Source organism: Callorhinus ursinus, unplaced genomic scaffold (assembly GCF_003265705.2).
Source record: "Callorhinus ursinus isolate GAN/ISIS: 27379988/994484 unplaced genomic scaffold, GSC_fseal_2.0 scaffold9, whole genome shotgun sequence".
NCBI lineage: Eukaryota > Metazoa > Chordata > Mammalia > Carnivora > Otariidae > Callorhinus > Callorhinus ursinus.
The window spans coordinates 10016418-10040086 of record NW_027397071.1 but is presented as its reverse complement, the minus strand read 5'-3'; the positions used below and the strand labels follow the sequence as shown (position 1 = coordinate 10040086).

At 47.9% G+C, this 23669-nt stretch overlaps 1 protein-coding gene across 1 annotated transcript in view; it reads left to right on the top strand.

The window, feature by feature from the left end:
* Positions 1-23669, top strand: part of ELAPOR1 (endosome-lysosome associated apoptosis and autophagy regulator 1) — a 67033-nt gene that overhangs the window by 39416 nt on the left and 3948 nt on the right. Inside the window, exons 5-19 of the mRNA XM_025872343.2 lie at positions 931-1078; positions 1576-1656; positions 2243-2348; positions 2479-2628; positions 9112-9200; positions 12621-12798; positions 13747-13875; positions 14254-14344; positions 16271-16376; positions 16648-16785; positions 17304-17567; positions 19109-19282; positions 22555-22735; positions 23061-23157; positions 23632-23669. The exon at positions 23632-23669 is cut by the window's right edge and continues 64 nt beyond it. Coding sequence (XP_025728128.1) covers positions 931-1078; positions 1576-1656; positions 2243-2348; positions 2479-2628; positions 9112-9200; positions 12621-12798; positions 13747-13875; positions 14254-14344; positions 16271-16376; positions 16648-16785; positions 17304-17567; positions 19109-19282; positions 22555-22735; positions 23061-23157; positions 23632-23669 — 1970 coding nt within the window. The remainder of the gene's footprint in view (positions 1-930; positions 1079-1575; positions 1657-2242; positions 2349-2478; positions 2629-9111; positions 9201-12620; positions 12799-13746; positions 13876-14253; positions 14345-16270; positions 16377-16647; positions 16786-17303; positions 17568-19108; positions 19283-22554; positions 22736-23060; positions 23158-23631) is intronic.

The window sequence follows — 23669 nt, the reverse complement described above, 5'->3', positions numbered from 1 at the left end:
CTCCCTCTCCCTCTGCCGCTCCTCCTCCAATACATAAATAAATAAATAAACAAACAAAGGAAAAAATGCTGGCGTGCTGGAGTCTAGAGAGTAGGTGAGGATTTGTGCCCTGTTCTGAGGGCAGCAGGGAAATGGCATGGTCAGATTTTTGTTCTGGAGGACCTCTGCAGCCGCAGTATGGTGGAGGGATTGCAGGAGGCAGGACTCGATGCAGGGAGGTGAGATAGGGGCTGGTTCAGAGCTGGGAGGTGGGGGGTGCAAGGAAGAGGGAGAGCCCCGGGGCAGGGTTGGACCAAGTTGAAAGATATTTAGAAAATGAAATCACAAGACTAGCTTGATTGTCTCTGAGGTACTTTGGCCTTCCTTCTTCCCAATTACCAGTTATATGCAGCATCTAAAAGTGGGCACTTCCAGAAAAACAGGTGGGCTAGACTGGATGGACTCTTGGTTCTGAAGACCAGCAGTGTCTGCTGACTTTCTCTGACAGCTCTGGAGTTAGGCAGACCTGGGTTTGAATCTCAGCCCTGCCACTTGCTGGCTATGGGACATCGGGCAAGGCATCTACCGAGCCTCAGTTTCATCATCCATTAAATGGGAAAGAAAAAAGTCATGAATACAAAACATGTAGTTCAGTACCTGGGAGATAGTAAGCAACCAATAAACGTTACCCAGCACCCCCCTCACAACACCTGCCATCTATCTTCTGGATGGTTCTGTATAATGTGGGGGCGCACCTACCTGTCTTCCTTGTGTCAGCTGTATCTCCAGGCTCCTTGATCTGGAGGTCATTCTTGCTCATGTCTAAATTCCCATTTGTGAATCACAAGTTTGGGGTTCCTCAGAGACCCAGCAGGACATGAGACCCTCACTTTGCACAAAGCACAGTGGGCCGTGCCCCTACCGGTGAACTTGGCTCCTGTTTCCTCACAGGTCCAAGTGGGTTCCCCTGGGTGACTACATCTCCTCCAACACGGACGAATGCACAGCCACGCTGATGTACGCCGTCAACCTAAAGCAGTCCGGCACGGTCAACTTCGAGTACTACTACCCAGACTCCAGCATCATCTTTGAGTTTTTTGTAAGCCCCTGGCCATGGGGGGGGGGATGGGAGGTAAAGACTCTCCAAGGCTCAGATGCACTGACAGGAATCACAAGCATATTTCTGGTTGGGGATTTTCCACAGTGGTCTTCCCTCTGGAGAGAACTGTGGACAAAATGAGCTGAGACTTCAAGGGGCGAGGAGAAAGGCAGAAGGTGGGGGGCTCTGAAAGGGAAGAGTAGGGTCCAGGAGACCCTAGGCGTTCTGCCCGCACAGACATGAAAACAGCATGTAAAGGCTTCTGAGTTACAAGTTATTTCTTTGGTGTTGATGCCTTGATGTTTTTTGTGTGTAACTAGCTCCCACCCTACTTCAAGGCTCATGTGTTCTGAGCTCAGTCCCTAAAGGAAACTGACAGCTTTTCTCCCATAAGAAGGGCCCTCTGGATGGCCGTGACAGCATGGCGGGGGCGGGGGTGTAAGGAACCCATTTTCTTGGAAAGCTGAGACTCTTTTCCCAAACTCCCGCCTCCTCAGGTTCAGAATGACCAATGCCAGCCCAATGTAGATGACTCCAGGTGGATGAAAACCACAGAGAAAGGATGGGAATTCCACAGTGTGAGTATCGTACCAGCCTCCCCGGAGGTATCCTGGGGATACCAGCAAAGGGGCCATGGGCTTTTCCTCCAAGGAGAGCTTCTTCCCAGTTTGGAATCCCACCCCTCTGTCCCTAGAGGGTAGGCATCTGACCGGAGGAGGATGCCATAGTTTCTGTCCTCTTGAGTTGACAGAGTATGGGTGTGAGATGACTTGCACCCATGGCCTGACCCCAAGGATCAGAAGCTCGCCAGCTCTAAGGGCCAGGTCTTTTGGGGATGGGGTGTGGATACACAGAACCAGAGAAGAATGAGGGAACTCCACTCACCGCCCCCCTCCCCCCGGTCAGTACCTTCAGGCTTCCTTGTGGGTCTCACCTTGGAGATACTCGCGGTATATGTGGGTGAGGGAGGGCCACGAGAGGGTGTTTAGAGGAGGCTTCAAAGCAGAGAGGAGCTAAGCTGAGCTGGGAGGAAGGGCAAAGCTGAGGAAGTCCAGGGAGGGGATCAGAAAAGGTGCAGCCCTGCGGAGGGTAAAGGGGACGGGTCCCCACCAGAGGCTAATGTGACGGATTAGGGATCTCTGTCTTCCTGGTTGTGGCATTTAGGTCGAGCTAAACCGAGGCAATAATGTCCTCTATTGGAGAACCACAGCCTTCTCCGTGTGGTCCAAAGTCTCCAAGCCTGTGCTGGTGAGAAACATCGCCATAACAGGTACCGGCAGGGGGGCGGGGCCTGGGGTCTGTGGCCGACTTCCTGACTGCCGGCCCGGTGGGGGTCAGCCCCCAGGGGGCTCAGTCTCCAGGCTCAACCCTTGCTTTTCCATGCTGTTCTTCCTCCCTAGGGGTGGCTTACACTTCAGAATGTTTCCCCTGCAAACCTGGCACATATGCAGACAAGCAGGGCTCTTCTTCTTGCGAACTTTGCCCGGCCAACTCCTATTCAAATAAAGGGGAAACTTCCTGCCACCAGTGTGACCCTGACAAATACTCAGGTGATGTTTCTAAGGGCGGATAGAATTTGGTGGTGGTGGTGGTGGTGGGGTACCAACAAACATGGGGAGAAACAGGAAGGAGAACCATCCTTCTGGCCATGCTGAAGATGACGCTGCGTAAACCCCTGCTTTCTGGACGCTCGAAGAACCTTGCTGATCCATACTCCACCGATCACTCTGGAAGCAAAAATGGTATGGTTCAGCAAGTACTAGTGAGCCTCTACTATCTGCCAGGTCTTATTCTAGGTGCTTGGACTACATCAGCGAACAAAATAGGCAAAGTTCCCTATCTTCATGGAATTTACATTCTGGTGGTGGTAGGGGCGTGAGACAGACAATAAACAGTAATGATAATAAATATATAATAAATTATAGTACAGTAGAGAGTAAAACGTGCAGGGTGCTGTGGCAAAAAGAAAAAGCAGCTCAGGGGTAAGGGATTAGGAAAGCTAGGGAAAGGGGTTGCAATTTTTTCCCCCTAAGCAGTGAAATTTGGAAAAATGAAACCTTATATAAGATTATAATTATAAATAATAGATACAGTAAATAAAAGTTATACATTTATATAGTTTATTCATAACAATTATTATCAAAGTTAGGTTAGAAGAGCCATGAGGCTGTATCAGTGAGTAAAATATATCTTTTAAAGATTTCATTTATTATTTGAGAGAGAGTTGGCATGGGGGGAAAGCAGAGGAAGAGGGACAAGAACACTCCTCCGCGGTGCAGAGGCAGAAGCCGGGCTCGATGCCACAACCCTGAGATTATGACCCGAGTCAAAACCGAGAGGCAGACGCTTAACCAACTGAGCCACCCAGGCACCCCAATGAGCAAAACATTTTGCTAGCAAAGACTAAAGCTGGAAGTTACAATCTTTTATCAGCCTGAGCATCCACTGAATTCGAAGAAGGCCTTTTCAGGAAATCCAGGGTTCCTTGGAACATAGTATAAAAGCCAGTGTTCTGGGGCGCCTGGGTGGCACAGTCAGTTAATCATCTGACTCTTGGTTTCAGCTCAGGTCATGAGCTCAGGTTGTGGGATCGAGCCCCAGAACGCTGCTGGCTTGGCACTCAGCATAGAGTCAGCTTGGGATTCTCTCTCCCTCTCCCTCTGCCCCTTCCCCACCCCCACCCCACCCCTCCTTGCATGCTCTCGCGCCCGTGCTCTCTCTCTCTCTCTTTCTCTAAACAAATAAACCAACAAACAAACAAACCAGTGTTCTGAGGGAAAATAAGGGGACAGGTGTAGCAGCCTGTGGCTACAGTCTCTGAAGAGCTTCCTAAAGCAGCCCAACTTAAGAAACAGAACCTGGTCATTTGAAGGAGTCCCGGGGCAGCAGGGCTCTGGTGTAAAGTGGGCAGTCCCCCCAGAGGACCCTCTGCCCACGCAGCCCATAACCATTCCATTTTTCCTTTCTTACACAGAACCACATACACACCCCAGCTCAAGGCTCTCCCTCAAGCAAACCCTCAAATCTGTCCACAGACACACCTGTCCTTCACGCAGGCATTACACGATGTGTTTGCTCGGCCAAGACCAGCCACTGACCCCGTGAACCGCTTATTTTTATGCTACTTCTAAAACAAAAGTCCTATTTATCCACACAGATCTTGCCAAATGAGTATAGTTTTCAACAAGAACAGGAATGTTTAGATCTTGAGGGAAATTTTTAATCTATAAGTCTAAATTCCTGTTTTTCCACTTGAAGTTCTTTTTCTCCTTCCCTGCTCTATCAGTGAACGGCAGCCCTTGTTTGTCTTGTCTCCAGCTGCCTTTCCAGCCCAGCAGTTGTACAAGGGTTTGAGTGGCAAGGTGGCTCTAGAAAAACCACCTGGGAATGTTTTGATCACTCTCTGTGTAACTGATCGTTATCCAGAGAGCTGTTACGAAAGCGTTGGGTTGGGAGTCTGAGTTCTTGGAGTCTGTTCTCCTTCTGCTCCCCATTTCTCAATCCACCTCTTTTGTTGGAAAATGAGTTTTCACCATGTCTTGACTCTTCCAGAATACAGGGTCCATGGTAGACTGGGGAAATGCAGAGAGATCTGATCAGAGCCTATGATGGAATGTGCATTAAGGGAGGGACAGAAGACTCTGTGAGCATTTAGTCATTCGTTTACGAATAAGTCCCAAGTGCCTGCTGGGTGCCAAGGCTTGGGCTTGGTGCTAGAGTTGGAGCTGGTGCCTGCCCTCCAGCTTAGGTCGAAAAGTGGGAACGTGGTTATAGGAGCACCTAAGTGTAATAACTGCATGGTACAGCAGCTGCTGGGATAAGGGCTGTGAGTGTAGCACACAGTAGAGGCAAAGAAGGGACGTGGTCAGTCCTCTATGGGGAGGGAGGAAAGGCTTCAGGGGCAGTGGTCTTGAAAGATGAGTTGGTGGTTTGATGGATGTTCTGGAAGGAGTGTAGACAAAGCCAGAAGGCATGGGGATCTTGGAGAAACTCAGCATGGCAGGAGCTGACTTGGAGAGAACTAGCATCCAAGACTAAGAAGTGGGCTGGGAACAGACTACGGACCAGCTCTTCTGTGCCATTGCTATACATTGGGGATTTGATCCTGTCAGCAGTGGGGGCCGTCCAAGAATTTTAAGCTGGGGAGTGATGTGATCTGGCTCGTGATTTTGAAAGACCACTCTAGCTCCCATTTGGAAAATGAATAAGGAAAGCAACAATTGGAGGCAGAGGCCACAGTCCAGAGATTTCGCAACAGGCGCCATTGCTGGTATCCAGGACCTAGACTGAGATGGAGCTAATGGGACTGCAGGCGTTAAGGACAAAGGCTTGACTAAAAGCATCTTTCTTATTGATACCTAAAATGTGATCGTTACGAAGAATTCCTTTGTGCTATGTTCAATATTAGGGATTCATTTCCTAGTACAATAGCATGGGGTTTCAGAGCACGGACTCCAGAACTAAACTACTAAGGTTCAGATCCCTGCTCCACCACTTACTAGCTCTGCCACCTTGGGCAAGTCACTTGTCTGTGCCTCAGTTTCCTCATCTTAAAAAGGGAATGGCAATAATCCTATCTACCTCATAGTGTTATTGGGCAGATCAATTGACCACTACAGATAAAAGATTTAGAACAGTGCCTGGCATGTAGTAAGCACTAATTTTATCACAGCCGAACCTTGAACAGTACAGGGACAGTAACTTTTGACTCTCCAGAAACTCAACTACTAACGACCAGAAGCCTTACTGATAAACAATTGATCAATACACATCTTGTATGTTTTATGTATTATATACTGTATTCTTACAATAGAAGAAGATGGAGAGAAGAAACTGTCATTCTCTTCCTCTACACAGGAAGAGAAAATACATTTATAGTACTGTGTTGTGTGTATATATATATATATATTGTATATATAATCCACATATAAATGGACCCTCCTGGTTCAAACCTGTGTTGTTCAAGGGTCAGCTGTGTTCATTTACATTAAGGTTTGTTCTAGCTGTCCTCTCTTAATATGAAAGTACTCGTAGCATAGGTAACGGCAATAACAAGTCACTTGGATAGTACTTTACAGTTTACCAAAAGTTTTCTCAGTTATTACTCACAGTGGAGTACAGGAGTGATCTCCCTGTTTATGAAAGAATAAAGGGCATCGCAGAGAGGTTGAGGGATTTGCCCAGAGTCTGGGGTGGTATCTGAGCTGGGCCAAGCATTCATTAGATGCTTCAGTCCTCAGGCGGATTGTTTTCCTTTGATGAAATGGATCTGAATGAGAGGACATTGTACACCTGGGGGTGGGGCGAAGTCCTGAAAGGAGAAGGAAGGCTCAGAGAGAGAAGCCCAAGCCCCCATGATAAATTTTATCTTCTTACAGTTTTGCCCCTGGGGCTGACGCTGGAGGAATCACTTTTCACTCCCTTGCCCAAACGTCTAGGCAGATCTTTCAAACTTGACCAGTACCCAGCTTCAACACCTTGATGAAACCTGAGCTAGGGAAGTGAGGTCCGGCTCAGCATTTGGGTTAATCATTTATTAAAAGTATGTTAGCAATAGTCAAGTATGTAAAGAGCTGGACCACTTTTGCTGAAACCTGGAGCTAGGGTATCAGGTTGAGCAAATATTTGACAAGCAGAGAAAGGTCCTTGTGCAAAATGTACTTTCTAACATGGAACTTGCAACTTGCTAGACCCTATATGCAGGGTTCTGGAAATTGGTGTGTTTTCAGCATCTCCTTCCAAATTCCTCCTGGCCCAGCTTGTCAAAAGCAGGAATCCCTGGATCCCTCTCTGCTGAATGAGGCCTTCTGCTTGTTAACCAAGTCAATGAGCTGAGAAGACTCCCGCCATTTCTCAGGCCGAAGCTCCCTCTTGCCCAGGCTAATAAGACGGGAACAGGAGAGGTGTGGGAACGTGCAGTTGAGGGAGCTCCCCGGGGCAGGCCAACAAGCTGTAACTAGGAGATTCCCTGACCTAGGAACTCATTTGGTGCCTCAGAAAGAAGAAAGGATCAGTTGAGAAATAAGCCTTAGCTGGAAGGGAGAGAAAGAAACTTTCAATCCTTATTTAAAATCCCATGACAGGGAATGCTGGGTGGCTCAGTCGGTTGAGCGTTGGACTCTTGACTATGGCTCAGATCGTGATCTTGGGATCATGAGGTCGAGCTCCGCCCTTAGCGGGCAGTCTACTTGAGATTCTCTCTTGCCCTCTCCCTCTGCCCCCTTCTGCTGTGCTCGCTCTCTCTCAAATAAATAATCTTTTTTTAAAATCCCATGACAGGGCGCCTGGGTGGCTCAGTTGTTAAGCGTCTGCCTTCGGCTCAGGTCATGGTCCCAGGGTCCTGGGATCGAGCCCCGCATCGGGCTCCCTGCTCAGCGGGAAGCCTGCTTCTCCCTTTCCCACTCCCCCTGCTTGTGTTTCTGCTCTCCCTATGTCTCTCTCTGTCAAATAAATAAATAAAATCTTAAAAAAAAAAAATCCCATGACCGTTACCAAATAAAAATAATTCCCACAAACACAGGTAATAATAGTGACGAGCATTTGGTGAGTCCCTACTTCCAACGCACCAGGGATGTGCTGGCTCCGGTAAGGTAGATACTATTATTCCTGCTCTACGGATTATTATTGGTAGTAGTAGTATAGTATTGGTATTAGAATTCCTACACTACGGGTCAGAGAGGTTCACTAACTTGCCTAAAGTGACACAGCTGCTAAATGAAGCGGGACCCAAACCCAGATCTGTCTGTCTTAAAATCTCATTCCCCTCTCTCACATGGCCTGGAGAGAGGAGGGTGCGCTCATATCTAATGCTTGCCTGCAGGTGACACAGTAGTCACCTTAGAGATGACGGTGACAGTAGTAGTAATAGTATTGTACTGGTACTCTATAAAGCAGTGGTTTCATTCTGGAGAAAATAAATTCCCTGGGAATTTTAAGAAATTTATTTGCATATAGGATGCCTGCGTGGCTCAGTTGGTTAAGCGTCTGCCTTTGGCCCAGGTCATGAACCCAGGGTCCTGGGATCGAGCCCCACGCCGGGCTCCCTGCTCAGCGGGGAGCCTGCTTCTCCCTCTCGCACTCCCCCTGCTTGTGCGCACACGTGCGCTCTCTCTCTGACAAATAAAATCTTATAAAATAAAAAATAAACAAACCCTTCTTTAAAAAATTTATTTGCATAAATTGTGTATATTTTTCTGGATAGAGGAAACAGGTCTTTTTTCAAATTCTGAAAATATTTGTAATTCCAAAAAGGTGAAGTCCATTGCTTTAAAGAGGGATACGCTGAAATAGTTCTTGCCATCCAGGCATTCATAGGGTTAAAGCAGAGCTAACATACAGAGAGTAGAATAATATAATGATAGTTGATACCTTTTTTATTAGGAACAGGTCAAGGGTTAGAGATAGTAGCAGGATGCTTGGGGGTGGGGCAAGTGGAAAGAACTCTATGTCTTAAGTGGAGTCAAGAGGAAATCATGACCTCATTTGTGGAGGATGGGTGCACAGAGAAGGGGGAATTCCAAAGGTGGAAGGCCTTCATCGGAGGCAGATATTAAGAGAAGATGCAGAGAAGGAATTGGAATAAGATATGAAGGCACTGTCCCAAGCTTTCCTATGTTTGCCTTTAATCCTTCAGGAGGAGAAAAACCACCTACACAGTCAGGATTCCGAAGCACCTGGAAGGTGGCAGGTTTCAAGAACTTGTGTTAGTGGTGGTTAGCCTGCAAGATCCTCGTTAGCTGCCCACCCTCCTCACTGATCCGCTGGCCAGTCCCCTTCCTTATGCCCTGCCCCACAGTGCGGGACCAGTGGCTTCTCATAGCACCAGGGAGAGGTGCAAAGGGATATGTGAACGGGGCCTTAGGGACTGGAAGCGAAGCAGGGGGAATGGCGGGTGTGCTGGATTTTCTACTTCCCCCAATACCTGTGTTGTGCTGTACCCAAGGGTCTTGGGGGTCCTAGGGTCATGAGCAAGTGGTCAAGAGCTCTGCTCTCTTATGTAACTTCACCTATTTGTCCTTACTTTTGCAATTTAGAAAAGGGATCGTCGTCCTGCAAAGTGCGCCCAGCCTGCACCGACAAAGATTACTTTTATACTCACACAGCCTGTGATGGCAACGGAGAGGTGGGTAGCATGGTCTGGGAGCCCCTTTGCCCGCTCCTTGGGCTTTACCACATTTGGAGTTCCAGAGGTCAGTGGAGCAAGCACCGGAGAAAACCCCAGAGACCTCCACAGTGACCCCGGGGCCGGGGGAGGGGGCGGGGGGGGGCGCAAAACGAGATGGCCTCATTCATTTTCAGGTCAGAAACTGGTTTTGCCACATTTGTTCTGCTGCTTATTCACATGTGCTCTGTTGCAAAAAGCCATTGCGTTTTCTTTTGCTTGGTTTCTTCCGTTCGCTTAGCCCCTCTGGGCCATGGCTGCCTGTTCATGCCCACTTATTTCCTCATGGAACTCATCAGACCTGTCCCCTTGGCGCTGCTTGGCTGGCGAGGGAATTAATTCCTACTTCCTGGCTCCCTAGAGAATGGGCTTACTGTTCGGTCTCTGCTGGTTCCTTCTTTCCCCTAGGCTTTCTGCCTCAGAAAGACTTTCCTTTGTAGTCTGCATCACCTCTGAGTCAGCAGGCGTGATTTAAGTATGAATGCTGTGCCAGGTCTTGTGCCCCCGCTGGGGGCTCCGAGGTGAGGAAGGCTCCTGCCTTCGGGGAGCTCACAGTCCTGCCAGGGAAGGTGAGGGACGAGAACAGGAGGATGTGCATGGGACTGGGGGAAGCCGGGAGAGGAGTGACCAGGACTGGGGGGTCAGGGAAGGCCTTTCAGAGGAGGTCATGTGTTCATTTCAATAGTCAGTTACGGTGCCGGGCACCCCGCATAGAGCAGTTACCCAAACGGGGAGAACACCTACTTTCATGGAGCTTAATTCTTGCTGGAGAGCAAGTGGAAAGAGAGACAACAGGTAAACCACAAATTAGAGTATATCAGATGGCAGGAAGTAGAAGCAAAACATTAAAAAAGGATCAGGAAACAGAGAATGACAGAGGGTGGCAATGCTATTTTAGAGAGGGTTGGAATGACATTTGAGGACGGAACATTTGAACAGAGACCTGAGTGAGACGAGTGGTGGCCACAGCGCTTTCCAGGCAGAGCGCACAGCGGGTGTGGAGGTGGCCAACTGGTGCCCAGCGGGTTCGAGGAACGAGGAACGGCAGAAAGTGAGCTGGGATGGCTCCGGGGCACAAGCGGAGGGATTTGTCTTAGATCAGACATTTGGATGAATTGTCTGTATCCCTAAACCACAGCCTCTCAGGAAGGTAGAAGATGGGAAATCTGCATTCGGCATTAAGCATAGGCTTGCCTATTAGGAGGCATAAGCATTTGCTGGTTGGACGGCTGGATTAATTCTCCTTTTGCCAAATAAGCATGGGATAAAGTCCGGTCCTTAGCAGCGATTGCTTTTCATAATCATCTCTTACTCCCCACCCTCCCCCACCCCTGTCCCCCAGCAGCCGAGGGAGAATGGCTACATATCTCATCAGTTTTACCTTAGACTTAGCCGTGCAGTGTCTGGGGTTCAGTATGACCTGTAAAATTATCTTCATTTTCTTGGCAGCAGTTGACTCACTAATTAAATGGGGACACTTAATCCTGCCCCTTTTCTCCCTCCTTGGCATAACACGTGGCTGAATGTGTCTGTCTTTGCTTCCTTCTGCACCAGTCTCTCCCCTTCCCCTCCCAGGCTCCGGCCAAGGCCCTCTAGATCTGTAGTGAGCTCCGCTGCCTGCCAGCCGGGATGTCTGCCCTTCCCTGAACAGCCTAGAGCCTCTGGATGCTCAGTAGGGCCAGAGCCAGGGCTCCGCCTTGCAGCCTAGCCGAGCCTGAGGAGCCCTGAAGCGGGAGTGCACATGAATATGCATTCATCAGGAATGCCTTCCAGAACTCTCATGATCTGTGCCTCACGCCTGCACTGGTTCTGCTCAGTCTCATGATTTCACTTTGTCCTCTAAACTGTATTTTTAAATCAAGGGACGTAACTCGAGCCAACTCCCATGATGGCCCTTGTGGCTTTTGCTGTGCATTAGTGGTTCCCCAGGGACCAGGTTGGCCGGTTCACTGGGGCTGCTGCATGTGCTGCTCCAAGAGACGGCCCAAGTCAGTCTTCCTTCTCCCCAGACCCTTCTCTCCATGAGACTCAAGGGGACAAGCTGGGCGAGAGCGCCCAGGTTACAGCACAAAGTTGGGGCTCTGGCCATTGGCTGCTCTTCACAGGGAGGAATCTCTTCATGGCAGAGTTGGGAGGGGGGAGCCCCAGGACCCAAGGCAGCACAGACTCCTCTTAAGACCTGTCATTTCTTACGCTGAGTAAAATGGACGGATGCCTTATTCGTCCACCTTTTCACACTCATGGCAGTGCTGCCCAGATCGTCATCCCTCCAATGTAATCCACTCTTGGGGATTACACCTTTCATCTCTGACTTGGCTCAAGGGCCACACAGGAGGCTTGCACCTGCTGAACCAGGAGCCTCCCTCAGGTTATCCCTTCCATATCCAATACCTCCATCAAAAGAGTAGGGATGGCTCTAGTGAGTGACAGACACAATGTTTCCCTTGTCCACTGATCTGGTGGCTGACCACTCCTCTTCCCCTTTTCCCCCAGCTTCATCGAGATATAACTGATGTACAACTTTGTGTAAGTTTAAGGTATACGGTGTATTCATTTGATATACTTATGTATTGCAAAATGATGACCACCGTAGCATTAATTAACACCTCCACGATATCACATAATTACCCTTTTTTTTCTGGTGGTGAAAACATTTAAGATCGACTCTCTTAGCAACTCTCAAGTATATACAGTAGTACAGTACTATTAACTGTAACCACCTTGATGCACTTTAGATCCCCAGAACTTATTGGTCTTATAACTGGAAGTTTGTACCCTTTGGCCAGCATTGTCCCTTTTGCCTTGATGTCCCAGAGAACACAGTGTCCATCTGCCCACACGGATCATTCTTAGGCGATTGTTGCCCTTGCTAGATGGTGAGCTCCTTAAGGGAAGGAGCCCTGTCTCATTCATCGCTGAGCCCCCAGCTCTGGCATACAGGTGTAGTAGGCTTTCTATAAATGTCTACTGAATAAATGAAAAGGCAAAGAAAATACTTGGAAGACAAACGGGGACATCCCTTTTTACGTTTTGGGATTTTTCATCAGCTACTTTTCCTGTGACCATGGTAGTCATAAGATGCTACACTGGAACCGAAGCTTTCTCTGGAGACAACTGGTCCTTCCCTTCTCTCTGTCACGCATGTCCTTGCTGAGTATATCCCTTTTCATCCAGTCAACATTCAGCAGATATTTATTGAGCACCGCCGTGTGCCAGCCTCTAGGCTAGGAGCATGGGATACACTGGTGACCAGAAGGGGTCCCCTGCCTTCACGAAACTTTCGTTATAACCCAGACCCCCTACCCCCACACTCTCAAGGTAAATTCCTAAAGATGTGCTAAATCCCGCACAGGCTGAGCCATTCTTAATGCATTTCTGCAGACACAGCTCATGTACAAATGGGCCCAGCCGAAAATCTGCGGTGAGGATCTCGAGGGGGCCGTGAAGCTGCCTGCCTCTGGCGTGAAGACCCGCTGCCCGCCCTGCAACCCAGGCTTTTTCAAAACCAACAACAGCAGCTGCGAGCCCTGCCCTTACGGCTCTTACTCCAACGGCTCCGGTAACCTCTCTATCTGCATCCTGTCCGTTCCCACGTCGCTCACTGGGTGGGCCACGTGGGCACTCAGAGCGGCCGGCTGAACGTGCACGCTGTCCTTCCCAGGGAGGCAGTGAGGGCCGGGCCGCTCTGTGGACTGAGTTCAGGAGGAGCGAGGTCAGGGTGGGCCCTGCCTGTAGGTCGGAGTCACGCTGGAGAACGGCCTGCCTCCCTCCTTCTTCTGACTGCAACTGTGACTCAGGCCTCACGTATGCAGTCCTCACCACAGAGGCTTCCAGCATGCAGCAGGGATGCTAACCAGAAGGTTTGGGGAGCGGGGATGGCCAGCTTGATATGATCGGAACCATAAGCCATGCTGCAGAAAGACGTGGGGAGGATTTTTGTACCTATTCATGTAAACGCATTTACTGATAATACTGCGGCAAATAATATGAACCATATGCATCAGACTAGAAGATCCATTTAAGTTTTTTTATTATTATTAATTTTATTTTATTATGTTATGTTAGTCACCATACATTACATCATTAGTTTTTGATGTAGTGTTCCATGATTCATTGTTTGCGTATAACACCCAGTGCTCCATTCAATACGTGCCCTCTTTAATACCCATCACCAGGCTAACCCATCCCCCCCCCCCCAAACCCCCCGTTTGTTTCTCAGAGCCCATCGTCTCTCATGGTTCATCTCCATTTAAGTTTTGAAGGGAAAAATTTGGTGGGCAAGTAGGGTAGCTGGAGTATTGGAATTAAGGGTCACGGTTTATGTCCTGCATTTGTGAAATACATTGTCAGAATGTTTTCCAGTCGACCTGATCTAAACGTGCTACAGTGCTGAGCATTACCCCCCTTTGGCTGCCCACCGCTGTTGTCACTTGTCCGCGGGACAGCAGCTCCAGTCAGGGTTGCTGCAGCCTCCTTGCTGAAGGCATGGATCTTGTGGTTCCCCCAGATTGCAGCCACTGCCCAGCCGGGACTGAGCCAGCCGTGGGATTCGAATACAAATGGTGGAACACGCTGCCCTCAAACATGGAAACCACTGTTCTCAGTGGGATCAACTTTGAGTACAAGGGCATGACCGGTAAGTGCCTCGTCACTTACTGTGAGCTGTCAGCTCCCTGCTGACCGGGAGCTCTCCCACTTCACATTTCTTCATAACAGTGATGTCTGCAAAAAATGAGCTAATCATGCCATGCATTCCCTGGAAAGTTCCACTCCCTACGGACCTTTATTCTGCCAGAGCTTGGTTTTAGAGGTAGAACTAGAGCTAGAAACAATGTGCACACACTCCAAATGGCTTGCTCTGAGAGTTTCAGAGTCTTTGACCAAAGTAGCAGGATAAATAATGTGGTTTGGTTTTGGTGGTGGTTCTGGATGCCTCAAAGGACAGTGTTCTCTCTCTCTTTCAGAGTGTCATCTGGGTGCACCTTTGCCCTAACTCTCCCCTCTCCTTTTCCAGGCTGGGAAGTGGCTGGTGATCACATTTATACGGCTGTTGGAGCCTCAGACAATGACTTCATGATTCTCACTCTGGTTGTGCCAGGATTCAGGTGAGGGATACAAAGCTAAGGGGAAGCCCATGCTACTTTGACCACATCCAAGTCCCACATAGCTTGGAATGGTGTAGAGGAGAGGGCTTCTGGCTTGTGGAAGCATGACTTCAGAATACAGGAGGGCAGGGTAATGATCTGACAAAGTTAACCCGAATACTAACATGGCTTCTTTGTTGCTGCCCATGCTGGTGGACCTCCTGGTGGTGCTCTCTTCCATCTGGCTTCTCTCATCGATTGGCCACAAGCTATTCGAATTCTTCCTCCTCATGCCATCAGATAAAATGTTACAACAACAACAACTTTAAAAAAGAGGGCCAGGGGCGCCTGGGTGGCTCAGTTGGTTAAGCATCTAACTCTTGATTTCAGTTCAGGTCATGATCTCAGGGGCGTGGGTTCGAGCCCCACATTTGTGCTCTGTGCTCAGTAGAGAGTCCGCTTGAGATTCTCTCTCTCCTCTGCCTCTCCCCACTGCGCACTTTCTCTCTCTCTAAAATAGATAAATAAATCCAAAATAAATTAATTAATTAAATTTTAAAAATTAAAAAATGAGGGCCAGAACCCATTGACAGTTCGTCTTTATTTGGGAGAAGAAGACTGAGATGGATTATTCTTTTTGTCATATTGATCCCCATATGCCAAGAAGACCTAGGATGTTAAGCAATGTGTTTGCCATTAAAATAAATACTACATACAGTGTGGTATGATGGAAAGAACACTGGACTGAAGACAGAACACTTGAACTTCACCACTTACTGGCTTTGTGAACTTGGGAAAGTCACCATGCTCCTAGGCTTCAGGCTCCTCATTGGTAAAAAAAGGGGATTGACAGTCTGTGACTTTGGACTAACTCAGGTTGAGATGATTCTTCCAGCCCAGTGGTTAGCATAACTGTGTAGATAGGCGCTGGGACTGGTGGTCCTTAGGATATAAGCAAATGGCCAAGGACAAAAGAAAAGCCGTAGATGGATTTCCAAAACCAAAGTGAATTCTTCTGCCCATATGTGCTTTCAAGATGAGGGGGGACCACTGAATGGGTTTCCCTATTGCCCGCCTGGCTTCTCCTTTACCTTCTTCAAGCTCCCTCCTTTCCATTGCTGGCACAGTGCTCAGCCCACAGTAATTGCTCAAAAGGTATTCATTTCCCTTCTCTTAATTTACACTACTCAGAGATGAGAAGTTATATCCCATTTGCAAGGTGAGCAAATTTTTTAGGCTTTTTGGGGGGTAAATTCTCAAAAGTACATTTCAATTTGCAAAGCTGACTGCTATAGTAAAGTGCTTCCTCACCTCCCGCACTCACCACCCCTCCTCCACCTGCCCCCCTGGGCCTGGCTCTCTCTTTCCCAAAAGAAGGACCAGCCTGAGAACTTGGCTGAAGAGATGACAAATTGAAATATCTGCTCATTTGACCTGAGAAAAACTCCCACCACCCCAGAGAGTGAGCTGCTAAGTGAATGTAGGTAATTTACATCTTAACGATGGTAGAGCTTCTCAAACCTTGACATCCTTATGCATCACCTGGGAATCTTGCTAATGTGCAGATTCTGATTCAGTGGGTCTGGGGAGGGGCCCGAGGTTCTGTGCCTCTAATAAGCTCCAGTGAGGGCAATGCTGCTGGTCTGAGGACCCCACTCTGCTAGTGAGATTATAGAGCATTTTACAAAGCACTCCTGCATCTGTTATGCCCTTGGATCTCACCACAGCAATGGAAGGTAAATAAGAAAGCTATCATCACCTTCATTTTACAGATGAGGAAACTACAATTTGGTCACATAGCTAGGTGGCAGAGTTGGACTTAATCCATGCTTTTTCCAGCATCCTCAGAACTTAACCCTGTCCCACAGCGGACATTTTGCTGCTGTCTGGGCCCTTCAGTAAACACTGCCTGGTCTCTGGAACTGACTTGTAGTTTCTGCCCCACAGACCTCCACAGTCAGTGATGGCAGACACAGAGAATAAAGAGGTGGCCAGGATCACATTTGTCTTTGAGACCATCTGTTCTGTGAACTGTGAGCTCTACTTCATGGTGGTATGTTTCCCTTTCTCTGTCTGCAATGGGGCTTCCAGGGACTATTGGGAGCGTTGGCCCCCCTCTACCTTTTTGGCGCATCAACATAACTGACAGCCCCGTTTATAGTAATTTCACAGAGGAAGGGCCCAGACTGTCCGTCAGGGACTTCACAGTTTAACATGGGTCTGACCGACTGTGATGGCCCCTGGGATGGCAGCAGTATGGGAACTCTGTCCCCCACCAGCCACCCAGCCATTGTGCCTTCTTCACTTGTCTGTCTTGGGTTCAGGGTGTGAACTCTAGGACCAACACTCCTGTGGAGACATGGAAAGGTTCCAAAGGCAAACAGTCCTACACCTATATCATCGAGGAGAATGCTACCATGAGCTTCACCTGGGCCTTCCAGAGGACCACTTTTCATGAGACGGTAAGCTCCTCCCCTTTTCCAGACCCCTAGCTCCCAGGAGAGACCTCTGAGCCAGGATGATTCCTAGCATTAGCTTAAGTATGAGTGTGAGGTTCAGAACCCACGGATTAGGTTAGAAGGATCTGAAGGAGTCAAGCACGGAACTGCCTATTCCAGCCCCTGAGAAGCATCCAGCCTTGTCCAAATGACTTCCCAGGAAGATGAAACTCTAAGTTCAATTACATTTTTTTCCCCCTTTCACAAGGAAGAGACCTGCTTTTTGCATATAACGGTATCTACTGCATATTTCTCCCATGGCACTTAATATTTTTATTCAACATTCAGAATGGGTTTCTCTTGGTTTAATGTGACACACAATGTTCACAAAGAGCAACTCTTTAGTGAGTACGAATAGGATGCTTCTAAGATTTTTCTCAAGTATTATAGGGTAAAGAGGGTTAAATAGTCATTTGCTATTTCTAGAGAACTCAATTGCTGCTGGTGTCTCAGGCTTCTGCCCTCTCTCCTCATGTTTCCAGGGCAGGAAGTACACCAATGACGTCGCCAAAATCTATTCTATCAATGTCACCAACGTCATGGACGGGGTGGCCTCCTACTGCCGTCCCTGTGCTCTGGAAGCCTCTGACGTGGGCTCCTCCTGCACCTCTTGTCCTGCTGGCTACTACATCGATCGGGACTCAGGAACTTGCCACTCCTGCCCCCCTAACACAATCCTGAAGGCCCACCAGCCTTATGGCATCCAGGCCTGCGTGCCCTGTGGTCCAGGAACCAAGAGCAACAAGGTGCCAGCAATGTGTCATGCATCCTAACCTTGGCCCTCTGGATGGACCACCTCAGAGGGTACCAGGACCTGGGTGGGGTTCTTGAGGGGCTGATACCCAAACATTCCCTGTAGTTTACTCCCAGGTTAGAGTCCTTAAGGATACCCGCCGAGGCTTTAACTGTGGAGGGCAAGTTCTTAGCTGTAGAGGTTGGTTTTCAGGGTCTAGGCCTCAGTCATGGACAAGTCTCATTTTCAAGGGATGGGTTAGGGAGATCTGTGACAGTCTGGTTCAGAGGGTTATTTGGCATCTCTGCAGAGACCTGAAGGGAAGGAATAAGAGCTCGGGCTCACATTCAGCCTACTTCAATCCAACCTATTGTCATGGGAGTTGGCCCCCTCTCCTTTGGGAAGGCAACCCACCTTCGCTGGGACATACAGTTAACTGGCATTGCTGTCTTTTATCCTAGAGGGTTTTTTCTAAAGTAAACTAACAGTGCTGTTGCCCCCGTGTACTTTCTGAAGCTAAGAAAGTACTCTGAGGAAAAGCTCTTAGGTATTCATTAATGCTTTTTGAATCAACTTGTATTTTACTTATCACAGCCACATCAACACACAAACATCTGTGAGGCATTATTTATACAGTCTGCAAATGCTGCTCAGTTTAGCTGTGCAGTAAACACAACAGTTCTGCAGACCCCGGGGCAACCTCTTTTGGGCACCCTAGACTTTTCTGCAAACTTCCTCCCCTGAGGCTCCCTCTGCTGCTTTGGGAGGGAATGACAGTTGCATAAGGCTGTGCTGAATGGGTTTCCTAAAACGGAGTAAGGGGTTTATGAGATATAAATCCCCCCCCTTTTTTTAAGTTTATTTGTTCATGCCAGAGAGAGAGAGGGAGAGAGAGAGAGAGAGAGCACATGAGCACGAGCGTGCTCAAGGTGGGGTGGGAGGGGCAGAGAGAGAGGGAGAGAAGCTGATCCTGCTGAGTGTAGAGCCTGATGTGGGGCTCCATCTCGCGACCCATGAGATCATGACCTAGCCAAAACCAAGAGTCTGACGCTTAACCAATTGAGCCACGCAGGCGCTGCTAAATCCCCTTTTGGAGCTCAGTGTCCTGCAGAGAACCTGGGAGAGAGGAGCAAGGCTTCAGTGAGTTTTAAATGGGGTGCAGGCAAAGGCTTGCAGTTTCTCTTCTGCCATCCTGAACACCCTTCTTCCAGCTAGCACCTCCTTGTCTTCTGCTTAAAAGCAAGAAGGGCTACCTTGTGTCTTGAGAGACTTCTATCATCTAGGCATTAGGGACAAGGCTTTAAATCTGACCGAATTCCTTACTGAAAAACAGTAGATTCGGGTTTGTAGATTATATATGTGCTAACAGGTGAACTGTGGGATGTACATAACCCCCACTAGCTCATTTCCCTTATTTTAATGCCCACCCAATCCTTACGTCCACTTCTCTCTCTCCTGGGCTGGACCAGGCTGGGGACAATAGCTGCCAGTCTCCACTCTGGTCCCCTTAAGGCACGGCCTGCACAGCCAACCTGACCGATCCTTTCCCCTCAGATCCACTCTCTGTGCTACAATGACTGCACCTTCTCAATCAGCACTCCGACCGGGGTTTTGGACTACAACTTCTTGGCTTTGGCAAACACCGTCTCTCTGGCTGGAGGGCCAAGCTTCACTTCCAAAGGGCTGAAGTATTTCCATCACTTTACCCTCAGTCTGTGTGGAAACCAGGTAAGCTGTGTGAGTGCCGATGGCGTCATATTGAAAGGGGACCCCAGTGGGTCAGAGCCAGAAATGGACACAGGAACAAAGCTGAAAAGCCAGGCAGCAGACGACTGAGAAAACTCCAGTGTTTCTAAGGGATGATTATTCTCCCTGAGGACCTTTTCCTCTAAAATTAAATCATTTGGATTATAAACATTTAGGAAAATAAAGGTGTTTGAGATAAGATATATTCATTTACTCCTTCCTGACTTTTGTTCTTTCAAAATGAATATATAAAAGCAATGCCAGGGGCGCCTGGGTGGCTCAGTCGTTGGGCGTCTGCCTTTGGCTCAGGTCATGGTCCCAGGGTCCTGGGATCGAGCCCCGCGTTGGGCTCCTGCTCAGCGGGAAGCCTGCTTCTCCCTCTCCCACTCCCCCTGCTTGTGTTCCCTCTCTCGCTGTGTTTCTCTCTGTCAAATAAATAAATAAAATCTAAAAAAAAAAAAAAGGCAATGCCAGAGGAGGATTTTTTCCCCTTTAAAAAGCGGTCTTCGCTAATCATGGCATTTGTCATTTGTTTTCTAAAGGCTGGATAAAATAAACTGTATGTAGTTCATCTCTAGGAACCTCTGCTGACAGTTTTAAAAAAAGTAATGTGGAAGGCTTTATAGGATATGCAAAGAATGTTACCTTTAGCCATTCCATGCTGCTGTAAATGTGTTGGATGCAAAATTCAAAGACAGAAATGTAAAGAGTAATCACGGCACTACTGCACTTAACTAAATTACAAACAAGCCAGGATTAGCAGTCAGGAGAGAGAGTCTCAAAAGTTACAAAATAAAGGGCATCTTGAGCCTTTAGTCTGTGATCCTGTGTGGTAGTGAGACTTTTACACAGCACAGCTTCTACCACCTTCTGGAGCATGCAGATAAAGTTGATTTCTGTTTTTATAGAGAACATGCCAAGAAATAAACTAATCAATGTTCTATGGCAATTGTATCTTCATAAAAAAAAAGAAACTAATCTATGGAAGATTAGAGATACATGTCTCTATCTTGTTTTATTTTTATTTTTTTAAAGATTTTATTTATTTGAGGGAGAGAGCGCGAGCCAGAGAGAGAGCACAAGTGGAGGGGAGAGGCAGAGGGAGAAGCAGACTCCCCACTGAGCAGGAAGCCCGATGCGTGGCTTGATCCCAGGACCCTGGGATCATGACCCGAGCCGAAGGCAGATGCTTAACCGACTGAGCCACCCAGGCGCCCCTCTATCTTGTTTTTACAAGTCTTTGAAGAAGTTCAAATGAAGCTTCCAAAGTGAGTTAGTGATGATTCAGAAATTGAGACTGATTAAAGCAAGACCAATGTAGCAAAAGTTTCATTCAGTGAGTTGGGAGAGAGATGAAGATGGGGAATTTAGAGGGATTGCCTTTTTTGGTCTTTGCTCCTTTATTCTTTTCAGAAATGCTTCCTGTGTACTGTCACACTACCTGTGTGACTGTCAGTTCAAAGACAAATAGCTCTTTGTTTTCCCATAATGGAAAGGTTTGATTCTGTTCCCATGTCCCTTATTTCTTACAATCTAAAAAATAAACCAAGAATCACCAGATTTGACAATTGACATAACTTCATTTGTAATACAATTTAGAATATTGAAAATCTTACATTGTAAGTGCTTAGTACACTTCCATTTTTAAACATTTTATTAAGCTTTTAATTTTAATTCCAGTGTAGTTAACATACATTATTACTACACATAATGTAAGACATAATGTTACATTAGTTTCAGGAGTACAATATAGTGATTCAACACTTCCATACAGCACCCCGTGCTCATCACAAGTGCCCTCCTCAATCCCCATCCCCTGTTTCACACATCCCCCTACCCACCTCCCCTCTGGTAACCATCAGCTTGTTCTCTAGTTTAGAGTCTCTTTCTTGGTTTGCCTCTCTCTCTCTCCCTTTTTTCTTTTGTTCGTTTGTTTTGTTTCTTAAATTCCACATACGAGTGAAATCATATGGCATTTGTCTTTCTCTGACTGGATTATTTCACTTAGTGCATACTCTCTAGCTCCATCCATGTTGTTGCAACAGGCAAAACTTCGTTCTTTTTTATGGCTGTATAATATTCCATTGTGTATATCCACCACATCTTCTTTATCCATTAACTTATCAGTGGGTACTTGGGTGGCTTCCACAATTTAGCTCTCGTAAATAATGCTGCAATAAACTTAGGGGTGCACGTATCCTTGTGAATTAGTGCTTTTGTATTTATTCTTTGGGTTTAGTACACTTGAAGTATTAAACAAATGATTTTTATACTGGCAAACAAGTTATATACTGATATTCCATAAATTTAACATTTCAAAGGAAAAATTTCTCAATATTTCCTCTATTACAAAATCTCCAGGAAGAAGGAGTCTTATTCCTACCATTTTCCAGAGTTCTCTATGGTGAGGGTTGTTACAGAATGTTTTATTTCTTGTCACGTTCTCTATATAAACATAGACTTTCTGGGCGCCTGGGTGGCTCAGTTGGTTAAGCGACTGCCTTCGGCTCAGGTCATGATCCTGGAGTCCCGGGATCGAGTCCCACATCGGGCTCCCTGCTCGGCGGGGAGTCTGCTTCTCCCTCTGACCCTCCCCCCTGTCATGCTCTCTCTCTCTCAAGTAAGTAAATAAAATCTTTAAAAAACAAACAAACAAACATGGACTTTCTTCTCTTGGTACGTTTTTTCTTTAATGGATTAGGTTCTAATTATTTCTAAGACGTCCCATCTCAAGGCAGGGAGGGGGCTAGTCGTGGGGTCTGTTTTAACTGCTAGGAATCTGTCTGGAGAGTGCTCCCATGACAAAGCACTAAGGGAGACACAGAGAGGGAATGTGAACCAAGCCAGATGTTCAAAAACTTCAGGGAATCAGTTATATAGTTCAGTATCTATCTAGAAAACTGGCTAGGATAAGGAAGACCCTTAACTGTGGGCTGGTAGATTAGAGCTCCAGATCCTCTGCCACCATCACAGCCCTGCCCATAGAAGCCTCCCACATGACTCCGAGGAAACAAAAAGGCTTGCGACCCCTGGGCCAGAGTTTCAGAAACTAGGACACCGAGGCCTTATTTTTAGCATAAAAAAAAAAAAATAAATGTGTCTTGTAATTAGATCTGGAATGAAATCATTCCACTGCAACGTGCCACTGGAAGGCTGAAATTTCAGATGTGAAAGCAATGTACCCTCTTCCCCTTTGGGAATTCTGTGACCATTCCCTCCTTCCCACCCCTTCCTCCCCACGTCCCCCAACCCAGGGGAAGAAAATGTCCGTGTGTGCCGACAATGTCACTGACCTCCGGACTCCTGAGGGTGAGTCGGGTTTCTCCAAATCCATCACAGCCTACATCTGCCAGGCGGTCATCATCCCCCCAGAGGTGACAGGCTATAAGGCTGGAGTGTCCTCGCAGCCTGTCAGCCTCGCTGACCGACTCATCGGTGAGTGACCCAGCTGCTCCAGCCTGTTTGAGTGTGTGTGTGTGTGTGTGTGTGTGTGTGTGTGTGACAGAGTGAGGCTGCCAGGCTCTGAGGGAAAAAGGCCCCAGATGAGGGGCCCACCCTCTTGACCTCTGTTTTCTGTTCCATCCTGGGGGGTGCCAAGTGCCCCCTGGGGCCTCTGACAAACCTCAGTTCACCCTTTCATGAGCCAGTCGGGGATGTGAGGAGATGGAGGAAGGTTGGATGTTGACAGGTATTGAAAGAATTGAAGTGGTTGCTGGCTCATGGTACTAGTGACAACTAATTAGGAGCTCTAATTTGGCAGGGGTGACAACAGATATGACTCTGGATGGAATCTCCTCCCCAGCTGAACTTTTCCACCCGGAGTCCTTGGGAATACCGGACGTGATCTTCTTTTATAGGTGAAGATGAGAGACCAGGCCGATGCAAGGGAAACCTAGCCCCTCCACTGTTTCTGGTGCATCCCTCTCTCCAGCCACCTATACTTATCAAGCCAGAACATGTCCGATGTCTAGCAGATTCACCCAGCAATGGCAGCTACAGGCTGGGAGTTCACTGATCCCAGCTTCTGGGGTATTACCGGGGCACGTCTGCCCCGGAGGCAGGGTGAAATATGGGATTATCTGTGGCTGACTTCCCTTCCTGCCCTAGGAGACTTCGGTGTTATGCCTATGCTAACCTTTCCTGGACCAGTGGCTTTCCCCTTGACCAGATCTCCCTGATCCCCACTCTCTTAGTGTATAAACCAATGCGTGTGCACTCCCAAGTCCTGACTTCCCCAGCAAGGAAATTGTTCCATGTTGACCTCACTTAGTGGCTCTCCAATGAAACAGGTGAGTGACTTCTTCCCCACTGGGGGCTGGCTTTCTCTGCAGGTCCAATGATGTGACCCAGTCCTGCAGTTCTGGGAGAT